This window comes from Syngnathus leptorhynchus, chromosome 2 (assembly GCF_054491065.1).
Source record: "Syngnathus leptorhynchus isolate UIUO chromosome 2, UIUO_Slep, whole genome shotgun sequence".
NCBI classification, from domain to species: domain Eukaryota; kingdom Metazoa; phylum Chordata; class Actinopteri; order Syngnathiformes; family Syngnathidae; genus Syngnathus; species Syngnathus leptorhynchus.
The window spans coordinates 14,126,940-14,145,889 of record NC_141196.1 but is presented as its reverse complement, the minus strand read 5'-3'; the positions used below and the strand labels follow the sequence as shown (position 1 = coordinate 14,145,889).

Genomic DNA, 18,950 nt, shown 5'->3' with positions numbered 1-18,950 from the left:
ATATCTCGTGGAATGATTCAGTTCATTTTGATGCATTTGCATCTTTTAAATGAAACAGTGCTTAACAGTATAATTAAATTTCTTACTTTGTGCAGATTGCTACGGAAATATATTGCTTGTCAAAGTGAGCTGTAAAACATTTTGCTCTGACCAACTAAGGACTAGGGCAGGAAAATGCTGATTCCATTGAGTTGCAGCACAGACATGAGGAGAACTACCTTATTTCAAATAAAACAATGGCTTGACATCGACAGTTTGACTTTCAGTTCCTTTCCCCCATTGGCTCTTCTGGAGAAAGGGGAAACTCCATTCAGGACTTCTTTAGTTTAGTGTCCCACTAAATCTCATTCACTTTCGTTGTCTACTCAGAGGATGAAAAAGTGTAATACCCTGATGTATGAAGAGGTATAGTACATTAAATATCGGTGATGTAAATTTTCTGAGTTATAGTCCATTTATGGGCCAATATTTGATTGTAACAGAATATAATCAGCAAACGAGCAAAATTGCTGTATAAAAATCTCAGCGGAAAAATGTTTCCTTTTTTTGATATATTTGGGAAAATATTTTTTTTTTCATTTAACGGAATCTAGTAAAAATAGTAAGAGGTACCTAGTAGATTGAGAAACAGCCTAAATGTTATCTTGCCTCACTTGTTTCTCATAAGGCCCTCAAACAAGAAATCATCAGCAACATTAAAGCAATTTGTGATATATATTTTTTTTCAAGGTTCAAGCTATTTAACAATGATTCATTATTAAGCCTACCGATGCACTTATGTCTTTTAAATCAAAACCAAATTTTCTGGCTAATTATTTCATGTACTATATAAATATGGCTTGTTACTCTGCTATCAGTTTTGCAACAAGGCCCTTTGTGGTTCTCACATACATGCAATCATGATGTCTGGAAAATGTTTTGCATCATTAAGTGAGGGAAAATGCGAAGAATAGCCTTGATATTTCCTCTTTCACACATGGTGGGGGTGTATAGGAAGAAAAGCACATGAACTAATAGCTTCCTTCTAACCTTGTGTGGTTGCACTTCCTATTTGACTTGAGAAGTGAGTTGCTAATTCACAGAAATGTTATGACTTTGGTATACATTGAAGATCCACTGTGACCTCTCATTATTCAACTAACAAAATAATCGGAATAACAAACAAAAAAAAGAAATACCATGCTTTGCTTTATACTATTTTTGTGTAAACTTCACATATTCTCGTTCCAGAAGTCATGCAAGCCATTACATTCATTTTGTTTCACAGATGAGCTTGTATGTTTTGACTGATTAGTAATTTCTTTGTCCCAATCAGTCAGTATTTTTTCTTCTCCCAGAGCGTTTGAGGCTCTTCTCTTGTCTTTTTCATAAAGGCTTTCATGTTGCTCATGGAAGCACGGGCCCCTAAGAGCTCAGTGTCGTAGTGAGATCAAAACGGAGAGAAATTTACACGCAGCATTAATACTGTTCAACTATGCTGTACTAGTTCAACTATGAACCACACTGAGGCGGAAGTCAACCAACAAACCAAATAATGAAAAAAAAACAGGTGGAAGAAGCATGACAAATTCTGCTGTCCAACTTTCGGATGTGCCGCTCTCTTTATTGCTGCACATTTGCATCTGTCAAACCCCAACACTTGCGGTAGGAAGACAATACAAATAGAATAAAAATTGTCCTTGAACATGGTTTGTCAAAAAGAAAAAAAATCAAGTCAGCTTGCCCAAGGCTCTTGGCCTTCAATATTTTAGTGAGAGCCCGACCCCTGGTGTCCAATAGAAATATAACACCGCAGAAAGCATTTGCGGTTGAAATATTTCCGTTTTAGCCCTCTCGGATAAAAACAACTCTTGTTGAGAAGTTTGCGGATCATTTTTAGATTGACTCTGCAATTTAAGCCCTAAAATCAAACATTTTCTTTTGTGCACATATTGCATGCTTGTCGGCTCAGTGTTGACAGTCTGTCGCTACCCCTCCACTGCGTCTGTTTCTTCACACGTGTTTACCAGTGCCGGAGACCACACGAGTTGCCATAGAAACGCCAGCTCTTGGCACTGACAAAGCCTGTCACTAGAGTTCATTTTTTCCCAAGGTTTACAAATGCATGAAAACAAAAAAATCGAAAACCAAAACACACTTCACTGAGAGTATATTTAAAACAATCTTTTATTATGAATGATCACGTCACAAGACAGTGCAAAGTATAAAAGGATTTTGCAGATTTTTTGCTCCCCCCGTGATCACCTGGACAACAGTTGTCTATTCAAAGACGAATAAACATGACAAAGTCATTTCAACACATAGATATGTACATTAAACACGTGTACATACGTATCTCCACGATCACATCCTGTTTCTACCAAGTCGCAGAGTTCTGTAGATTTTTTTCTGTCCATTTCCTTATCCTGACTTTTCAGCGAGTCAGGGTACACCCTGGACTGGTTGCCAGCCAATCACGGGGTACATATTTAGAGTCTTTAATTAACCCAGCCGCATGTTGTTGGAATGTCAAAGGTCGGTGCAGTGCTCAGAGACAACCCACGCAAGCTCGGCAATTTGTTGATTCAAATCTTCACAAATGTTTTGTGTAGCTTCTGCATTCTGGAAACTCAACGTAAAAGTCTCGACCGAATGCTTTTGACTGAAGCTACTATATCTCAGTGATGGCGGGCAGCATGCAGGCTCTTATTCGTCCCTCGTTCCAAGCTGACCTGCAGTCAGAGATCCACTGTGAGACCATCGAGTGCCTTTTGTTTGGGGTCACGCCCTCCCCGTCTGCTTTGCTGTCTGACACGATTCCCTCCTCGGCAATCGAGGCGGCTCGGTTGCGTTCGGTAAATACGCTCGGAACGGTGGTGGCGGTGTTGGCGTGTATCTCAGGGCAGCTGCTCTTGCATTGCCGTGGGAGACCAGAACTTGCGGCGTGAGTGATGCTGTGAGCTCGTGAGCGTGCTTGCTTCTCCCACTCACTCTCGCATGGCCTTCCATCCGGTGGGTATGCCCGGGATCTCGAGCGACAGGTCGAAAGCTTGCTGTGATGCCCGTAAAGATACTCGAGCGGGTCCGAGCTGCTTGATACTTCATCACGCTCGACCTGCTGCACACTTTTTTGTCTGTGGTTGAATGTCAAGGACTTAGTCTCGCTGAGGCGCGACGCCCGCATCTTCTGATGCTCTCCGTCCAAATGGCGAGCACTGGGTGGAGCACCTCCGGTGGGGAATGTGGGGTGCGCCAGGTGGCAGATGGAGAGGAGATAGTCGTCAGAAGAGACGTGTTCTGCGCCTCGCTGCGCGTTGGCCTCGTTCAAATCTCTCAGTGTCTCCTCGGTGCCCTCGCTGATCGTGGGCAGTTGCAATCCTCCTTTGGAGAGCAGTTTGGAACGCGGCCGCATAGCTGAGGGAGAGTGTCGGGAGGGGAAGGTGCAATGTTTATTGCCAAAACCAACACAGCGGTGCCAGGGCACAGAACATAAACATCAGCTGGGATCTGTTTGTTGTGAATTCACATGAGGTCTGACCTTTGGACCTTGCCCCTTCTGTATGCTGTGGTAACACAAATATTACAAATGTTTTTCTGTGTGATGCAGGGCTGTTTACAACCACAAAACTAGACATATAGTGTTGCTAAATTCATAATTCTCTAATGGGGATGATGTGATTTGTGATGCCACGAGGGAAATTGTACAATTTCACACAATTTAATAACTGCAAATAAAGTTTCTCTGTTCAACTAGTCAATGTTCTTCCAGTGGTATAATAAGCTTTGTTTTCAACCAACACAGATTTCCCACTGAGTAAATTGAGATCAGATGATCATTATTTTGGATTTCATTATTATTTGATTGTGGGCTGTGAGATTTTTCTATCCTAAATGATGTTCCTTGGCTCAATCAAGGTTGGAAAGCACTGATCTGTGTACACAGACTTTTTAAATTAGAACTTGTCTTCAATCTCAGCTAACATTGCTGAGTGGCGTAACTTAACGTAATACTTAATAGGCTGACGTGTTCTAAATCACAAACATCTATTTCATTTCAGTCAGATAAACAATTTCCCATGTCATATCAAATGTCTTGTAACCAAATAAAAATATGCCATATAATGGCCAAGAAGCGTAAATACAGGATATCGAGAATGTTTTGAGTCTATTTATTCACATCGAAACCCAACGTAACCCACATTATATTTTAGTCCCCACCTCTATCCCCAAAATAGAGCAAGCCAAACCAAGATGCCAGCCTCTTCCAGTTTCCTCCAAGGTGTAGCACAGTGCTAAATTTAGAACACACCTACAGTTAAACATAACCAAAAGTGCAGCTCTCTTTCCAAGCATACACTGTGCACCCAATTTATTTTCTCTTCATGCATTATGTAAGTAAATCCTTGCAGTTGTTATTGCACTCACCTGCTTGAAGGCGCTCTTGGCCGATCTTTCTTTTCCTACAGCGTCAAGCTCAAATGTCGGCACGGTGCCTTCTCTCTGCAGCCGAGTGTTTGTTTACCAGGTGAGATGCTTGGCTGATGGCGCTCCTCCTTGAGTGCTGCTGCTGCTGCTGCTGCTGCTGCTGTCTCTGACCAGTGGCAGAGGCAGAATGCAGATTTATCTTCAACACGCCCCCTCCCCCCGTTTTCCCCTCCCCAGACACGCTCTCCCTCTCCTCTCCCTTGCTTACTTTTGGTTTGCCCTCCTCCCCTGCCTCTAAAAATAGACCCTCCATTCATTTCCTCACCCCATCACTGGGTGACTGTCTTGATGGAAGGAGAAAAACACAAGGCAGACAAAGCCATCAATAAGAAATGTTGAAATTGAGTATGAGCATATGTAATATTTCAAATGAAAAGGTTATACTCCATTGTGTCATTAAATCTATGCATATCCATTTTTTATTTAAGGAGATGTGTTCTGCAGATAAGGTATATTTGTGTATTTTGTATTGTGTGCATTGATCATAGTGGCGATGTATCCAACTAATTGACCCTTAGAAATACTAGTTTTAATTAGAATTTTCATAAATTAAAAAAAAAAAATTTTAATCAAAAATTTGTTCAACTCCCATCAAAAATTAGTTCTACTAAAATAGTCACAATAGTCTGCTGTTGTCTTTTGCTTTGTCTTCATGTGGTCTCGTGACTGATTATTCAAAGTGTTTGTGCATCTCTCCAGGACACGGATGACCTCTGATGAGTCAGACAGTCAGGCACGTTTGTGACTATTTATGGTTTTCTGTGGACCAGTCGCTGCAAACTGGATTTTCCTTGAGACATTTGAGCGCACAAAGACAACACATGCATTCAGACATGACTTGCGGCAGGCACGAGGCCTTGCAGCCAGAATTGATTTGGAATATTTCTTTTTTAAATTAAGGAAAACAACATGTATTTGTGACAAGAAAGCCACAGATAGAAAAACGTCTTAACAAAACCTTTTTCACATTTTGAGCAACATTTAAGTGACATACAAATGTAAAAATATAAAGAAATGATGTATTCGCCCTTTAACGCGTGGCGGACACAATGTGACTATGCGAAAGGTGTACTAACGTATTAGTGACTCTTTTCACGTTAACAGTGAACACTCGTGAAATCAGAGACTAGTAAGAACTGTTACATTTTTTAAAAAGATGAATAGTAATAACAATTGCTCAAAACATCAATATTTTTTTAAAGTGGAGACAATTTGCAATTTTAGTATTGACAAACAATTTGTCTTTGCGGGCCAATTGTAATTACACTGCGGGCCACATTTGGCCCGCAAACCAGAGTGTGATACCCCTGACCTAACCAAAGAAAGACTTTGTTGTGGGAAAAAGCAGCCAAGACATTTGTATAGCCCATGGAAATGTCTGGGTCAGTTTACAGACAAGCCACGCTCTAATCCTAGGAATCCTATTCTTATATGACTTCAATGAAAGACTTAATAAGCGCAACAATATTCAGCTAGTTTCTGTTATTTATGTAGTCACCCAAAAGTTAGGGGTCGGCTCCAGTCCACCTGTGACCCCAGTCAGGATAAGCAGTACATACATGGATGGATGGATGAAAACGTAAATACATTGTATTAGGAGCGTGGCCCAATTTACTGGTGCTAATCAAATGATCAAACTGGAATAAGTAAAGTGATATCTTATATAAGTAAGGCCGTTACAATTAGGACGGATGTTCCATACTTTCCATAGTTCCAAATATGTTCCATATTTTGACCGCCCGAGTGACATAATTGACATCTGCTTGCAACATTTTTAGTGGCGGAAACAATCAAGAATGAAGAGACAGTTCCTACAGTGGCAAGGATTACTCAACACGGATGCATTGCAAAATACCACAGGCACTTAAACCTTTAATAAATATTAGACATTAAGTTCTTTTTGATATGTACAGATATTGTACAGAAAATTCTGCCGATGCTTCCAGTTAGACATATATGAAATTCTAAGAAGCCCTCAAAGCTTCTATGTAGACAAAGCTGACAAATAGCTGTTTAAAAATGAAAATGTTATATTATCTCTATTTTTCTGTACATCAATTAATGAATCAGAAACAACACTTTTAGCACCACTGACCACAATATATAACTGATGGACCAAAATGTAAATAATACAAATGTAAAAAAGCAACAAAAAAAAACAAAAAAAAAACATGCCACAATCTAATTTGACTCCTTATGACTGAAGGGGGGACATGTTTAATACTTGTACACAAATAATAGTCTCACTCATCAAGGGTCAAGTTCATTAACCAATGGCTGACGTCCTATTTCTCAAAATGTGTCCTAAGCAAGTTGTTCTGCACTAATTTACATCGCCACCCTCACATCAAGTTCCCCCACTCGCGTTCCAGAGCCACTTTCAAGTTAATTTCAGGGCCAACGGATAAGCAGAGTTGCAGTATTTGCCCAGATTAGCACAAGCTAATGATGTTGCCAGAATTAGCATCAGATGAATGGCACATACTTGTAAGCCTTTGGATTTGGCAACGTCATATGCCACGCTATTAAACTAATTGACAAGTAATTTGGCTTTTTGCCAGCTAGCCAAATTGCACTCATATGGGGTATGGTTAAAATGAGCCAGCACTGACTTTTGCAGGAGAGCTGCATTCTTGTTCTTTTTGGGAGGTAGTGATTCTCTCTTATGCAAATGAACTGTTGCTCACAAGAAAAATCTTTTACGGTGTTTTCCATACCATGCCCTCTTGAACCTTATTTTCAGCAATAGCTTCATCATACGTAAGTAGGAAAGCACCATGTGTCATACCAGTTGTTCTTAACTTCCTGTGAGATGAGAAACCTCTGTATATTCAACTGTGGAAAAGGAAACATGAACCCAGGTAGTTTTAAAATGACTGAACTGAAACGCGAGCTTATGTTTGAGCAGCATTTTCAAATTACCTCTATGTACACGCTACTCATAAAAACGTAGGGCAGCTATTTGATTTCCTGGTGCATTTTTGGGACGAATTAATTTGGATTAATTATACTGATTGTAGTTGATTAAACGGTCTACATGGACATGTGTATTCAAAAGTTTAGAGAAGGCCTAATTAAGTATATATTCATCCTGAGAATATCCCGTACCTTTTGTAGTCCTGTATATACATATACAGTCGTTTCAATGTAGTTGTACATGTTCTGAGAGTAGACACACACACAGTAGCTATTATTCGTCGCACTAGTATGATCAAATATACTGATTTGAATTCCAGGTGGAGGCTGATTGCCAGTATCAATAGTACCAATCGTTCTCATCAAAATATTGAACATGATTGTGGATGATACGGAGGCGTAAGAAGTAAGCTTTTATAAAGTGCTAGTTAAAATAGATGTGTATTCTGCTACAGTTTATATTTATTTCCAAAAAAACTGTTTGTCGATTGGCAATAGTCCTGTCTCAATTGCGATTGGACAGTTGGTGGTTTGAAGCCCAGATAAAGGCTCTCACGGCTGCTCAGTCTGTCAAGATGTTCGTCTCTATAAGAGAACTGACATGTTCTATCGCTCTGCACGGCCTCTCTTCTTCCTGAGGAGAAGGTTTCGCTTCTCTTCCAGAAGCTCCTGAATGCGTTTGTTTCTGGTCTTTTCCCGGAAGCTGAACTGACGCTTTGGGATCAGGTTGTTCTGAGAGATGTCGTTGTCCGCACCGCGATCATTGTATGTGACCTCGACAGAGTTGTTCTCGTGGTTCTCTTTCTGGCCTAGACGGGGCGGGAAAGTCGTGCTGGAAAGGGAGGTGGTGGGGTCTGGTGTTGCCGTGGCGGCAGGGGAATTCACAGGGATGTACTCGGAAAGATCCACCCTCGGCGAGGAAGCCGGTTGGCTCGCATCCTCTCTGTCGATGGTTGGTGTCATCACAGTCAAGCTGTCATCTAGCACCGTGGTGTCACCGTAAGGCAGCGTGACGACGTCAGCGCTCAGAACGACTCCGCCTCTGGCAATGACATCGCCGCTGCTGCTTATTGTGACATCTGTGTACGGCACGTTAACACTTGGTATCGTGACGTCTTCAAAGTTGCTTTGAGTTGTAGATTCCGAGTTGTCCTTTGGCAACAGCAGAACTTTATCTGTTGTTGATGTTGTGTTTTCTCTGATAGACGTAATGTGGACTCCTGCGTCAGGTTGAGGCAGGCTTGCCACTCTACTGTAGGTGCTCGTGGTAGAGACAAAAGAAACATTCTCTCTTGTTGACCCCTGGCTTATGAGTGGAGTGACCCATGTTGTGGGATATGAAGCTGTTGTTGCAGCTATTGTTGGCACAGTGATGTTTTGGTTAACTGTCTTCTTTTTCTGGATAGTTATTGTTTTGGTTTGATTTACAGATTTCAAATCAGAATGAGAAGAGTTTTGGGGGGTAATTATCTTATTTTTGGGATTCCACTTGTTTTTTTGCACCAAAGGTTTCTTAATTGGTTGAGACTTGTTTAGGGTTGTCTTTACACTCTTTTTGGGTGGGGTGTGAGCTGGCATTGTCTTTTGCGGTGTTGTGATAGCTGGTTTAATCATTTTGAGGGTTGAGTTTGTAGGTATTATCTTCTGGGGAGTCGTTTTGGCAGTGATTGTCTTTTTGGGAGTCGCTTTGGCTGCGGTAGTCTCTTTCGGGGTCTTTTTGTTAGTTGTTTTGATTGGTGTAGTCTTTTTGGCAGTTGTTTTGATTGCAGTTGTCTTTTTGGCAGGTGTCTTGACTGGCGTAGCCTTTTGGGGAGTTGTCTTGGCAGTGGTGGTCTTTTTGGACACCGGCTTGATTGGTTTTGTCTTTTTGGGAGTTGTTTTGATTGGTGTGGTCTTTTTGGCGGCTGGTTTAGCCTTTTGGGGAGTTGTCTTGGCAGTGGTAGTTTTTTGGGAAATTGGCTTGACTGGTGTGGTCTTTATGTGAGTTGTGTTTCCTGGGGCAGTTGTGTTGACAGTGGTTGCATTTGTTGGAGCAATGTCATCTTGTTTTTGGGGGGGTTTTGGAATATTTTTCGCTTTAGTGCTTATCTTTGCTTTAGGCTTAACCTTTGGTGTAGCTATCTTTTTGGCAATATTCTTTTCTGCAGTCTTCTTTTTTGGTAAATTCACTTTGGGGGCTTTTTTCTTTGGCCCCGGGTCTTTTTTAAACTTGGATACCAGTGGTCGTTTTGTACTGTCTGTTGCTCGATGGGTAGGTGGAATTGATTTTGTGGGTGAGTTTGTGGCAGTTATAAGACTTGGATTATTTGTAGTGCTCTGAGGGTTTGGAACTAGGCTCTTGTCTATTACTAAGGAAGGCTCAGGAAGGGGTTCCATCGTAGGTTCAGGAAAGTCTGTAACAACTGAAGTGGTTGCCTCAGATAAATGCAGAGGGACTACGGGAGTTGTGGAAGCTGCTTTCGGGTTGGTGGTGATCAGTTCTGTTGTACCAAGTGAGCTCAAGGTGGAATAATGGACCGGAGTCATGACTGTGGGAGGATGAGTCATGCTCCAGGAGTTGGTGGTGGGTTCTGGAGTGACAGTGACTTCAGTGGAGTGGGTGGTGGAGGTGAACAAAGACGTGAGGCTAGTGGGTGGATGAGCCGTGACGGGGGATTGGGTGGAGGTGATGGGGGTTAATGTGGAGTTAGTTTCGGACTCTGTGATTGTAATATTGCTGCACGTCTTGCAGCATAGGCGCTGAAAGTCTGGTAGAGTGCAGTGGCGGTTCAACGCCTTCAAACGGCAAAACACAGAGCGGTCTCCATAACAACGGCGACCTGTGAAAGGGAAAAAAAAAAAGTATATTTGATTGCTGCAAGTGTACAGTTTGCACCTACTGTATTATGGAATATCAAAGAAAGTTACGTTAAGCATTTAACGGCAAATGCGTTTTTGAGTGGGGTTCCACTCTGTGCAAAGAACTGGTGTCAAGCCGGGGCAGTAGCAGAGGATGGAGGGAGTAAGAAGAGCAATACCCAGAAAGGAAGAACACTGATTAGGTTAGTCCACAGAAATTGAAATGGAAAAGTCGCCAGTCTTGAGGTTTCAATATAAACCACTGACTACCTATCTGTTTGTTAGCCTCGAAAATATCTGATGCCTAATTTGGAACACTTAAAAAAAGCTTCCTCGTCTCTGCTCCGCTTTTTAACTTCTGTATTCCATGCCAGTAAAAATGTGAATACGCTATATTTTGTAGCTATGCGGCTGTTTGATATGTCCATATCAACATTCATGATGAGAGGTAGGGGACACTTTTTAAAACATTTTTATTGATACAACTTTGCTGTTTGAGAATGACAGGAACTTAAAAAAATGAGATGTACGCCCCCTTGCTCAATATATAGATATAATATTTTCTTAAGAAAAATAATTCAACTGTATCGAAAGTTACAAGTTCACAGTCACTTTGGTAAAACACTTCAATACTTGGAAATCAACCAATCTGGTTATTGACCGAGGGAAAAAAAAAAAGGTTGTACATAAATTAGATTTGCTGTCAAAACAAAATTTGTGATTTCCATGATGATGATGTAAAAACTGGAATGGCACGTTACGTGTCATATGAAACATTTACAAAACATTAATACAATTTCCCTGATAAATCAAAGTGCATATAGACGCAGTGCACATAGTCCATCTGAATGTTTCTTCAACGTTAACCAAACGTTAGCCAGCCCCACGCAACAGGCCAGTGATGCCACAAAACAGTTACCCATATTATAGAATATTATAGAAGATAACAGTCATGAACATTATTAAATACAGTCAACACCAATGTTATATACAGTATCGCACTGCTAGATCTGGCTTGGTCTCTTATAGTCCAACTCCAGGAGAAGGAAACCTTGGATAGCTGGCTACATAGTCACAACAGAAATATGTGATCACAATACAATGAAGTGTAAAGTCTGAAGTGTTTTGTGTCTTTAGTTTTCTTTTTTCTTTTTCTTCAAAGTGTAGTATATGTGTCAATACCCTAGGCCCTGTGTAAACCCTTCCCTGTAGTCAGAAAATGGGTCCAACATCTCCTTGGTGGGTTTGACGGTTGGCGGATGTGAGTTTAAGTTGGTTTGAAGCTGCCTCTATTCCAAGTGAAACTTTGAATGAGTAAAGCCATCCCTTTCACAGATAAATGCCATTACATTCAATCCAAGATAAGGCATTGTTCACGTGGTTAGTGTTCGTCCCAAAACCAAAAAAAAAAAAAAATGATACCACCGGATACTTGTAAAATCAAAGTTTATGAGGTATTTCTGTAGCTGATTGAAGTGTGGCGAAGCACAAATGCACTCACACGCACCCCCACGCTCAGACTCACTTTGCTCGTGAGTATTACTCGATATCTCCTCCTTTAATTGAGCAGACTTGCGAAAGAAACATGCTCCCTTTCACACACACAAGCACGCACACACACGCACACACACACATGCACACGCACACACACACACACACACACACACACACACACACACACACACACACACACACACACGCACACACACACACACACACACACACACACGCTTGACACAAAACAAGCAAAGGATGAAAATGTGGATGACAAAAAGTGAGTGGAGCCTTAAAGCAATCAAGTGAGCTGAAAATAAACTCTTGATTATGAGAGAAATGGAGAGGCAACTAACTGACCAAGTCCTGCATAATATAGGTCTTCCCCCCCCCCCCTCCCCAAACACCTTACTTTTATTAAAGATTCTTCTGTATTCATGTCAAATGAATCATAAGAATTGAAACAAAAATACACGTAACAGTCGGGATCTGAGCGATTAATAGCAGTCCAAAGGTTTGAGGCAAATAAGCTACAGCTTATTCATGGTAAAACATTATTCATATTATTGTTATTCATAGAGATTTAGATTAATAGGTATATATATTTATGTGACTACAAATATATTAATATACGTATTTGTTTAAAGTCTGCAAGCACAAATAAGCTGCATTTATTGAACTTTAGTATAACAGTCAGAGAGGATGGCTGATGAGGTGAAATGGGAAGCAACCACAAGTGGTAAGACTACCCTGTTTTGTTGTTGTTTGTTTTAATCAGACTTTGCTTTAAGGCTATTCATCTCACAGTTCCCTATCGCCCATATCGATACGTTGTCACTTCCTCTCCTTGTGCAGAGTTCCTGTTAATCTGACAATGGAACGTGGAATGAGACGCCATTCTCATCCCCAAATGGAACCAGGATGTGAGGTGAGCACTTTAGCAAAGATGTCCTCATTGTGACAAGATCACATTAACGATAAAGCTTTCATATATATATATATATATATATATATATATATATATATATATATATATATATATATATATATATATATATATATATATATATATATATATATATGAAATTATATATTTTTTCTTTTAAAAAAAGTTTTTTTTCCTATAGATATTTATATACCTTTTCTGTTTATGTTCACATCTGTTTGTTCTCACAATGACAGTGCGCCGCCATAAGAAGAAACAAGCACAACTGTAACCCCGTGGCGGTAACCCATGACAACACGCATATAGCTCGCGCAAAACATGGTTGCCAAATGCAGGTGGAGGCACCTGCACGCTCTCTTTGACACTCTTGGGAGGTGCCCAGAAAAAAGCTGGTCGCTTTGCCACATGGACCTCCCTCTCATATACATATGTATTTTTTTGTGATCTTTTGAGTTTTCAACTGGCCAGCGGTTACAACAACGATGCTCCACATAGCAAGAGAGACAGAGCAAGAGAGAACCAGCTTGCACACACAGGAGCCAGTCAGGGCCGTCTCAGACACGTTGAGAGAGAGGAAGAGAGACAACACCGGCCCCCTCTCCCCCAAAAAGAGAAGCAAAAGCTTTGCCGCTCGCTCTTGGATGCGGGCACAGGACGTAGGGGAGGGGCGCCTCAGGGGGCCAGCTGGGGGCGGCTCTGCTGAGACAGGAGGACAGAGATGGGTAGAGCCCAGCGGAAAACAGACATGCAGCTGCGGCTGCCGCCGTGGAGGCCTGGCTGGGAACTATAGAGGGAGGTTTTACGTGAGGAGCTCTTGTGGTTGTTGGGGCGGGACAGCCACTGGATCAGGATGTTGCCGTTCTTGTTGAGGTCTGATGAGCCCTCTGCGGTAGAAAGGGGAAGTTGGTGTCAAGGAAGGAAGAAATGGTGTCAGGTTTAGCAACCAAATTCAATTGAAAAAAAAATAGACATGGAGGAAGTTCAGACATTTTGGGAATAGCTCATTCACATCTCAGATAGAATGCTCTACACTTGGCCTGATAGCCGAGGCTGACGGATAGTCAGTCTGTTGTTGGCCGATAAAAATAAAGCATGCGGATTTCTCAAATGTTATCCAAGGGATGAAGCTTTTTCTTGCTACTCACTAGGACATGGATCCATGCGACACATTCTGAGGGTGTCGGGCTTACTGTCCAGACACAAGCCAATGGTGTTGTCCCTGGTGTCGCACACGGCCTGCCTCTGCTGATTCCCGTTGCCGCAGGTCACTGAGCACTGCAGGCACAAATAGACAACATCTATGAGCAAGATACTGAACCCCCATTTGCTTCTGACGCTGCATCGTGAGTCGCTGAGTGAGGAGACAATGTTAAAGCGCTACACAAATAAATGCTAATTTACCATTTGAACAGAATGACTCCAATCCTTAACATTTGCGTTCAGTACCTGAGACCATGGTCCGACTCTCCACTGAGTTGGGCAGGCGTGTCGGTTGCAAGACCTACGGGTCTCTGGACGGTCATCGTTGCAATATTTATTATGGATAGATCTGGTGGTGTTGTCCTCTGACGGTTGGACGCAGCTGACCAAGCGGACTTGCATCCCGGTCTTGCCACACGGCTTGCTGCAGTTCTGCCATTCCCCTGCCACCCAACTGAGAAAAGAAGCACGGGTTTGAAAGTCATTCAAATTGAAAATAATTGACCTAAACCACAAAGAAAAAAAGCAACCAAATGTAGAACATTATCATTTAAGAATGTCTGTAATACTGCTGCGGAAGAGGTTTTCTCAATTGTTGCTGCCTTCCCCGAACGTGCTTTAAACTGTATAATGACCGCCAGCTGGAGTTTACCGTAAAACTAAACACGCAACACATAGAATGCCACACATCGTATATTTAAGTATAAGACAAGCATCACTAGTGCTAATGATAAAGTCCACGTAAAATCCTACTGACATGCGGAGTCCCCAGACTTGTAAAAAGAAAAACTGAAAAAGAAAATAGGAAAAAAAGAAACATTATTATAATAATAAAAGGGAATTGTGAATTCGCGATTAGAATGTGTGCAAAATTGCCCTGCAGCAAAAGTGATTGTAGCACAATGAGAATGCATGCGGCTTGAATTTCACAATGAGATTTACAAGGTTAAGTATGACTTGGCAAAAAGAATCGAAAGTTTGAGAACTAAGTGTTCAACATGCAGGGAGGAAAGGGCCTGAGGTGAGAGGGCCCGAGGCAAGATGTTAATTTTGCAGTTGAGTTTTGGACGTTGAATAAATACTAAATTTTGAAATCAACAAACAATTGATTTTTATGAACTGTGATTTATAACACAAACAATGATTGTTATTTTTTTCACTCTAATACAAAAACGGATTGAAATACTTCCTGTTGTCAACCTTCTTTTGAATATACATGGCATCCTTACATGCATCTTTTGAATGGCAAACAAAGCAGTGTGCCACTGACTAGTGGCAGATAGTGAAATTGCACCCAAAATAAACAACGCGGAACAAATTAGTTTTAACTGTACTGAATATGAAATCCGCTTTAATCCTGCATTTTACGCTTTTGGCACAAAAAAAAGTATGCTGTGAGACGATACGTTGGTTAGTTTGGGGAAAACACATTTTTTTAAAATGTAAACAATTTAAACTGTACAACCCGCTGCATCGCTGCAATATTCTATTTTTCTTGAAAAAGAATATTTGCTGTACAACTATTCATTTGCACAGTTATGCATTATTGCATAGCACTGAATAAAGTATAGTGCAAATAATATTATGCCGGTATGCTGTGGTAAAGTTATGTGTAGTACATGACTGAGTAAAGTGGTACGCATACATTGGTGGAGGGCAGGGCTTCTGGTTGCAGTCTTGAGTGTCACGAGGTTTCATATTGGACCTGTTACAGAAGCTCTTGTGGACCATCTTACTGTCCACTTTCCTTCGACAGCCGTATCGCAGGTATCGTTTCCCTACACATGAAAAAAAACACGGTGAGCTTGAATACACTTGTGCATGTGGGGAAGGAGCGGTACTGTGCAGGTAAGAGAATTTTGCCTGTGTACCTCCACCGCATGGCTTGGAGCAGTTGGACCACCTCTTTGGGGCCCATTCATAGGCGCTGTCCTCCACCAGAATGTTGTTTTGAATGGAAAAATCACTGTCCATGTTCATCAAATACTTATAGGAAAAATTCACATCCTCATCACCGTGTGTTTTCACCTAGAGAGACAAAGATTTTTATTTTGACATTTAAGCATACGCCCCCCCCCCCCGCCCCACTGCTCAGTTGTTCGTACATACCAAGATCAGAATTCCATGTCTGAGGGGGCCTGTTGTCTGAAGTGTCTCCTTGTCTTTGTCGTTTTCATATTCCCACTCTATCCCCTTTTCAATGACAGATTTTGATTGAGGGTATTCATTTTCCCCATTTATAAAAAACAGTCCTGAAGCCACATTTTTCACAGCTGGCAAAAGAAAAAAAAGAAAAGGAGAGCAATTATACTTGTGAACATTGAAATGTATACTTGCACAAAAGGATCTCGTCAATACCAAAAGTGTGCAAGGTAGATTTCAGCTCTTGTATCAGCAAGTGTCGCGCCCCTCTCGGAATTTCAAGAACTTTGAGGAAACCTGAAATGATTTAGAGGCAGTTGATGACCACAATAAATGACATCATTCAGTCTCATTTGAAAAAAAAAAAAGACTGATATGATAAAGAAAAGTGAGACATTTCAATGGAAACGATTGCAGAAGAGGAGGTTTGCAGAAGGACGGAAAATATCCAGTAGTATATTTCCTGACACTTTTGGATAAATTGTCATTGGAATTTAAGCTGGGAAAAATTTGTAATACTCAAAATCAGGAGATTTTCACGGGAATTAACAAGGACTGATGATTTGATAGAGATGTCTCATAATAAATCATTAAAATAAACATTTGGTTTAGTCACATGCCGACATCCATGCAAATAAGTTCTCTTCTTACATTTCCTTCATTGCTCCATTTTTTTTAGAACACTTTACTCGAGCAGACGGCTCTCAACTTGAAAAATAAGTTAGGATTGTACTACACTTGCATTTGCTTTCATCACAACTCTGCTCAAGTGTATTCTCCTGACTGAGTTTAAGTTTCTAATTAAAAATGAACCTTTTATTTCTTTTTTCCATTTTAAAATTGGAACATTCCCAGAATTATGCGACTCCACAGAGAAGTCAACTGATAAAGCTCAAAACGTCTCTCCGACATCAGTGTCAGGGTCTCTATTAGTCCTCTAGAGGGAAACCTTTAGCTTAATATGAGTCCAGAGGAATGAGTCCAAAACATGTTTGAGTGAGACAGTTGCCCTGATGGCACTCGACCTGGCTCTGAGCCTCTACCTTGCTTCTTGACGGTGCGGGTGATTGTCTCCTTGAAGGTTTTGCACCTGGAGTTATCCCCGCCACAAACACCACACTTGTCATCCCTCTTGGAGGAGCCCACCACACCATCGCAGCCCACTTTCTGCTCAGGAGAACACCCATTAGATGAGCACAAGTTTAACATGAGCCGATGACATCTTTCTCCTAATATCACTAACCTCACACTCTCCATCCACACACACGCTGTGCGGGTCCTTGTATGAGCAACGCGTGCCGTCCTGGACTATACGCTGCATGAAGACCACATCCCCCGTTTCCTTGGACTGACAGTGCAGGTGGCAACGCTTGTTTGCTGTGGAAGGAAATATGCAAAAGGCATTCACTTAACAAGCAAATGAAATGAGCTTTATACGAGCCGGCGTTGTTACGTTTCATTGATGTCTGTGTGTGACTCATACTATACATCACTACCTCCGAGGAAAAACCTGGCAGTTCATCTTGTAAGGATTAGTATTCCTTCAATGTGTTTAATGCACATAATGGACGGACCTTTGGTGGTGTCAGAATTGAGTCATACCGTGCGACAAAGCACTCACGAAATAAAATACACCTGAAATTGTTTTTAAACATTAGTATCAACACTGCAAGCCGGATAAGCTTCTGAAAAAAATGCTCGTGTCAGTAGCTTTGCAGTGAGAAAGAATGTTTCTGACAAGTTTGACCGGGATGCAGGTATAAGTCATATAGGGGCCTTGGGTTCTCATCTTGCAATGATGGCAATGTAAGCCAAATATGAATGTCAAGAGCTGAACAATAAACAAAATGCGTCTTCCTTCATTATTTTGCAATTGCATTTTAAAATGCGATTCATTCTTTAAGGTCCTCTTACTGTGTATTTCTTTTTTTTTTTTTTAACAAACACGAGCAAAATCAAATCTGTATTGCATTAAAAAATATCAGATTTAATCAATGTTTCTGTCTTATAGATTACACTAAAATAAAGGCCAACAAACCATGAATACATTTTACATTGTATTGTTAAACAGTTTGGCTACCAGTTTTTTACAGTAAGTCATAAATAAGATTACAACAAGAAAGCAAACAAATGTGTACCTTTACCACTTCAACCTTTCATGTTTCAGTGAGCAAAAAAAGAATCGTGATTTGATATAGTGACAGCTCAGCAGCTCTTTGGGTGGATGCCAATAATAAGACCTGTAAGTAGGACCATGACTCCTCCTTTTGAACACCTTGAAAATAATTCCTTTTTTTTTTGCCATGCACGTATGTGAGAGTCTTGGTGAAATTGTGTTGTGTCCCTCAGCAGCAAGTGATAGTAGCGACATGGAAGCAGAAACAGGTGCAGGAGGAAGGGGTTGACCAAGGTCGAATGACATCAGGGAATGTGGTGGAGAGAGGGATCTGTTTTGAAAGAGCTTTCCAAAGACGCAGCGTGTTTTTATAGGAGGGTGTAGTCATACCTCAGAGCTTTACTCAATCATGGCCAGATGTGGATGACCATATCGGAACATAACATTTATATAACCATCTAACCACCACATTGAAAATTATGTGTTAAGTCCTCTTTTTTTGGATTTTGTTTGACAGTGCATCATTACTTGCCCACATGACTTCATCTGAGGGATGTGTGTTAGAATATTCACCATCTGGGTGTTCATAGGGGAGCCACTGCTGGTTGCTGGGTTGTTCCAAATGAGGGTCCCAAGCATGACATTGTTCCTCTCGCGTGTCACTGTAGATGTTCTCACACTCGTTGGTGTTGCACATCTGGAACTGGTATTCCGCCCCGATGCAGCCGAGGCCTCCGTTGGCTGGTCTGGTAGAAGATCACATGAAGAATGTTTTGAGTCACCGATCGGAGCTTCCATTGATTGCTGACCAAAGCTATTCCTCTGCACCTCTTC

General features: G+C 41.2%; 2 protein-coding genes across 5 annotated transcripts in view; both read right to left on the bottom strand.

The window, feature by feature from the left end:
- Positions 1 to 1,814: 1,814 nt before the first annotated feature.
- LOC147060897 (uncharacterized) lies at positions 1,815 to 4,542 on the bottom strand. The gene is made up of 2 exons (XM_085905509.1): positions 4,405 to 4,542; positions 1,815 to 3,393 (listed from the first exon to the last, which is right to left on the bottom strand). Exon 2 carries the CDS (start codon positions 3,389 to 3,391, stop codon positions 2,651 to 2,653), a length of 741 nt encoding a protein of 246 aa, XP_085761635.1. The 5' UTR covers positions 3,392 to 3,393; positions 4,405 to 4,542; the 3' UTR covers positions 1,815 to 2,650.
- Positions 4,543 to 6,366: 1,824 nt separating this feature from the next.
- Positions 6,367 to 18,950, bottom strand: part of LOC147060896 (A disintegrin and metalloproteinase with thrombospondin motifs 2-like) — an 83,787-nt gene continuing 71,203 nt past the window's right edge. For all 4 annotated transcript variants that reach the window (XM_085905896.1, XM_085905895.1, XM_085905897.1 and 1 more), the window contains 11 exons: positions 18,690 to 18,862; positions 17,244 to 17,377; positions 17,044 to 17,167; positions 16,217 to 16,297; positions 15,968 to 16,131; positions 15,730 to 15,886; positions 15,504 to 15,636; positions 14,105 to 14,312; positions 13,804 to 13,933; positions 13,462 to 13,542; positions 6,367 to 10,199 (listed from right to left, as the gene is read on the bottom strand). In XM_085905896.1, the coding sequence (XP_085762022.1) occupies positions 7,987 to 10,199; positions 13,462 to 13,542; positions 13,804 to 13,933; positions 14,105 to 14,312; positions 15,504 to 15,636; positions 15,730 to 15,886; positions 15,968 to 16,131; positions 16,217 to 16,297; positions 17,044 to 17,167; positions 17,244 to 17,377; positions 18,690 to 18,862 (3,598 nt within the window). In that variant the 3' untranslated portion in view covers positions 6,367 to 7,986. The remainder of the gene's footprint in view (positions 10,200 to 13,461; positions 13,543 to 13,803; positions 13,934 to 14,104; positions 14,313 to 15,503; positions 15,637 to 15,729; positions 15,887 to 15,967; positions 16,132 to 16,216; positions 16,298 to 17,043; positions 17,168 to 17,243; positions 17,378 to 18,689; positions 18,863 to 18,950) is intronic.

Coding starts and splice junctions, on each gene's coding strand:
- LOC147060897 (XM_085905509.1), bottom strand. CDS start 3,391: ATGCGGCCGCGTTCCAAACTGCTCTCCAAAGGAGGATTGCAACTGCCC.